This window comes from Herpailurus yagouaroundi, unplaced genomic scaffold, assembly GCF_014898765.1.
Source record: "Herpailurus yagouaroundi ecotype Mexico unplaced genomic scaffold, PumYag 189, whole genome shotgun sequence".
In the NCBI taxonomy this organism is placed as follows: Eukaryota; Metazoa; Chordata; class Mammalia; order Carnivora; family Felidae; genus Herpailurus; species Herpailurus yagouaroundi.
Genome location: NW_024412420.1, coordinates 12,985,652 through 12,990,547, shown reverse-complemented (window position 1 = coordinate 12,990,547; position 4,896 = coordinate 12,985,652). Strand labels below are relative to the sequence as shown.

At 36.3% G+C, this 4,896-nt stretch overlaps 1 protein-coding gene across 1 annotated transcript in view; it reads left to right on the top strand.

Annotated features, from left to right (window-relative positions):
• The first annotated feature begins 494 nt into the window (after positions 1-494).
• The window catches only part of NPEPPS (aminopeptidase puromycin sensitive), an 81,468-nt gene continuing 77,066 nt past the window's right edge, over positions 495-4,896 (top strand). The window contains exon 1 of the mRNA XM_040497323.1: positions 495-579. Coding sequence (XP_040353257.1) covers positions 522-579 — 58 coding nt within the window. The 5' untranslated portion in view covers positions 495-521. The remainder of the gene's footprint in view (positions 580-4,896) is intronic.

The following is a 4,896-nucleotide window of genomic DNA, read 5'->3' as shown; positions in this document are numbered from 1 at the left end:
AATGTTTCTTTGGTAAGAAAAAAATTTAAAGAGTTTTATGAAGTTTTGACATGGTTTATGATATCACTTTTCTTCCTCTATCCTTACAGAAGGTCTTATGATGGGCTTGATGTATAGGTTATAATACATAATTAATTGCAACCTATGAGAAATGTTTCCTGATTTTTTTTTAATTTGAAAAATTGTAATTGTTTTAAATAAAGGTTCAAGTAGAAAAAATTGCTTTTATTTCGCTCATTGGTCAGATGTTTAAATTCTGTGAAATACTTGTGTTTATTATTGCTTTTAATATAATTTGGAAAGTGTAAATTGCCTTGGGTTACTTAAAACAACTCATTTATTTTTACCATGGTGATGTATAAATACTCAGTCTAGGTTTTAGTGATGTCTGGGTTTTAAAAAATTGCCTGTGACATACATTAGGCTAAGGTGAAGATGTACATGTTACTAATCTAGGCTATTTCTGACACTGCTGGTTTTTCTTTTCCCTTTAGGTGAGGCAGGCAACCAATCAGATAGTGATGAATTGTGCTGATATTGACATTATTACAGCTTCATATGCACCAGAGGGAGATGAAGGTAAGAGCTGTTTTCCATTTGATTTGCTGTCTCTCTGTGTGTATGATGTGTGTATGGTGATATATACATTTTCAGATTAAGATACCAGTGTTTGTTACTTTAGAAATAGGAAACATTTTTAGATGTTCATGGGAAATATTTTAATAAGCTATATTATGAGATTAAGGAAATACCACAATTTTAATTCTACTTCAAACATTAACTTATTTTTTGACTCTAGGCAGATTACATTTTTATAAATGTAAAATACATATAATATAGTAACATGCATATAAAGCCAAAGAGTTATTTTAAAAATAAGTAGTTTGAACATGAAAGATTGGTTCATCCAGGCGGCTTAGTTCATATGTGGTTTTCTTAAAAGTTTTTTTTTTTCCTTCTTGAGCAATAGATTACAACAGGGATAATAAATCTTACTCGTAATGGAGAGAAAAATATTGGCCTTATGAGATTGAATGTGGAGGTTAGACGCTAGATGACCAAGTTAGTTACAGGGTAAGAATATGTTAAAAAGAAACATTATATAGAACACATGGGAATTCAGTTAGCATCTTTAAAATGAGAACTATTTTAGACCTTGTAATTACAATAAGGATTAAATTGAGTAGTCAGTTTTGGCCTGAAATCCTATTCCCACATAAGCTACATTTTTAAAAAGTTGTCAAGTTTGGCAGAAACTCACAAGTATATTGATACTGGAACTGAAGTGCTTTTTACTTTTTTTTTTTTTTAAGTTTATTTATTTATTTTGAGAGAGAGAGAGAGTGGGAGGGAGAGAGAGAATCCCAAGCAGGCTCCAGTCTGTCAGCACAGAGTCCAACACAGTGCTTGAACTCACGAACTGCGAGAGCATGACCTGAGCTGAAACCAAGAGTTGGATGCTTAACCGACTAAGCCACTCAGAAGCCTCATAAAATCTTTTCATTTGATATCCGGGCGCTGGCTGGCTGGCTGGCTCAGTTGGTGGAGCATGTGACTCTTGGTCTCAGGGTTGTGAGTTCAAGCCCCATGTTGTGTGTAGAGCTTACTTTAAAAAGAAAAGAAAAAATCTTTTCATTTGATATCAAATAAGTTAGGAATTTGACCCTTTAATTTCCATTTGGTATTGCTCTTTCCCCTCTCCTTTACTCTGAAAAGAAGCATACAAGTAACATTTTATGACCAGGCAGTATTTATTTCGTGAGTTTTTCTTAGATTGTTTTGTCCATAGAAAGACCAAAAAAAAAAATATCAGTTGAGCAGATTATTGCCAAGAAGTACTGATGTTCGATTGTACATGAGATCAAACTGCAGTGATTTTAAGTTAGAGGAACAGATCCTTCCAATGGACTTTGAGTGAGTGCCAACATTAAAGCAATTGTTTGGTAAATGAAAGAGGGATGATTTAATTTCTTTACCTGTGAAGAAAAATATAAGCACCTTAGCCACGCATATCAATGCAAACATGCTTTGTTACAGGTAGAGAACATTTAAATTTAATACAGAGTTTTTAAATGGTGCCCAGTAAAATACATGTGCACCCTCCAGCTGGCATGGTTTCAGCTCAGGTTTGTTTTTATCTTCCTCTACTAAAACGCCAGGAAAGAATTCAGAGAACTTAAATGCTTTGAATATGCATAACTGAATGGTGCCAAGCTCATACCAGCCTGAATATCAAGGAAGCAGTGTTTGTGTTCTCACTAAGAGGGTCAGAAGAGAAATGAAAGCTTATAGGAAGTAAGGGGATTTGGAGAGAGATTCAGATAAAATATTAATTTTTTTTAGGTACTTAAAATATTTTTTTCAAAACTAGCTAAGGTATATTTTTCAACTCATTTCTCCTACAGCAATGGGAAAAACCTAGGGTCATGTGTAAGCACCTCTAATTTAAGGGATAAGAAAAGGGGAAATTATATTAATGTGGTATTTTAAGGTTTCAGTCAGAAACATAGATTTGGCCTTCTAGATACATACCCAGCTTAATTTTCCCCTTGGACAGAGTAGCATTTCTTGATTTTTACCTTATGGGCGAGTACAACACATTGTTTCTTTAGAAATTAGTAGTTGGAAATTTGACTGCCAGCTCCTTCTAGGACTGTATGAGTTGGCAGGGGAATATTTGAGTCAATAGGACTCATTTTTTAAACCCAACTAATCTCATCTAGTCCGGTACTTGTTAATACTTACAGATTGCCTTCTGCAAAACTGATTTACATATCTGTAGCCGCTAAATCTTGGTGCTTTAAGGTAAAATCAGAAAATCGTTTGAAAGCACAAAATTGTTGCTTCTCTGTGTAAGTTTTTAATTGATGAGAAAAGGCCATCTTATGATATGTGCAGTAACCCAGAAAGACCTATTGGCATGTGTCTCCTTAAACTAAGGCACTGCCTTTTAAACAGAAATAATTTATTTTAAAACCTAATTGAGATCTTTGTAGTATTTAAAAAATGAGAAATCAGTAAGAAAAACGGCTGAAAACTGTTTTTTTACTGTTCTGCACTTCAAGGGTTGGTGAAATCACTAGCACTTAAGCCCCAGTACAAGGAGTGCACCTCCCTACACAGGGCAGGGATTAGTATTGTCATCAGCTTCTGCAAGAGAAATACGAAACTTTTGAGTGCCTGAACTCAGGTCCTGACAGGTAAAGAGTTTTTTAATTTATCGTTAATAGATGGCTTGGGCATAAGCACATGGAGAATGATCACTTGAAAGTTTTGTACCAACTTTTCCCTTAGTGTATACTCTGTCAGGTATGTTTGTGGCATTAGCTGTATAAGGAAACAATTTTCCATTGGCGACATAATATTTCATAGAAGGTTCTAATACATACTTTCAGGTCCACTAGTATCACTTTGGTTTATTTGTAAGGCATGTAAATTTTAACACATTTATTCTTGAAGTAGAATTCTATTTTTCAGTGTGTGCATAAGAGCATATGTATGGGTTTAATGAAAGGAAACAGCTTAGTCAGAAATACTGCCAGATATTAATAATTCAGAACAAAACTATTAACTTGAAAAAAAGGAATGGTTCCTAACACTTGATCATAAGCTTCAAAAGGCCTTTATAAGCCTATTAGTAATATATATTCTGGCATACAGTTAAGTGTGGTTGAGGAATAACATTAATAAACTACCATTTCTTTGCAATAGAGTTGTTTTTGTCATCATTCGGAAAATACATGCATGACCAATTAAGTGCTAGCCCTCAAATCTGGAAAATTGAAAGAGAAGGGAAAATACCCATTTTTTTTTTTTTTTTTAATTTTAACGTTTATTTATTTTTGAGACAGAGAGAGACAGAGCATGAACAGGGGAGGGGCAGAGAGAGAGGGAGACACAGAATCTGAAACAGGCTCCAGGCTCTGAGCGGTCAGCACAGAGCCCGACGCGGGGCTCGAACTCACGGACCATGAGATCATGACCTGAGCCGAAGTCGGATGTTTAACCGACCGAGCCACCCAGGCACCCCGAAAATACCCATTTTTAATACAAATATATTGAAATATGATACAGAATTTCATAAGGAAATTTTATTTTATTTTTATTTTTTTAATTTTTTAATGTTTATTTTTGAGAGAGGGAGAGGGAGCATGAGCAGGGGAGGGGCAGAGGGGGAGACACAGAATCCGAAGCTCCAGGCTCTGAGCTGTCAGCACAGAGCCCGACGCGGGGCTCAAACCCATGACACATGAGATCATGACCTGAGCTGAAGTCAGACGCTCAACTGACTGAGCCACCCAGGCACCCCCATAAGGAAATTTTAAATAAAGAATCAAAGTATGAGTTTAATTATAAATAACAGTGTAGAGTAGAAGCCTCAAACCAAAGTTACTGTTGGGATTAAGCAAATAATGAAACATGAATGAATTGGACTGGATATAGGAAAACAAGTGTGTTGGAACAGAGGCCAAACCAAAGAGTGCACGTCTCACGTAAATATTCAAATTTTAAAGAACTTTTCTGGCCAGCAACATTTTCGTGAGCTATATTGATTTCTTTTGAATTTGCAGCCTCCCAGGGAACTGTGGTGTGTTATGCATATTCTTTATCATTTGGACATGAAAATAAGACGTGAGCATAGCGGTCTCATTAAAAAGAGCAAAAACCCCGGGGCCCCTGGGTGGCTCAGTCAGTTAAGCATCCGACTTCACTCCAGGTCATGATCTTGAGGTTCACGAGGTGCAGCCCTGCGTCAGGCTCTGTGCTGACAGCTCGGAGCCTGGAGCCTGCTTCGGATTCTGTGTCTCCCTCTCTCTCTGCCCCTCCTCTGCTCATGCTTTGTCTCTCTCCCTCTCTCTCTCTCTCTCTCTCTCTCTCAAAAATAAACATTAAAAA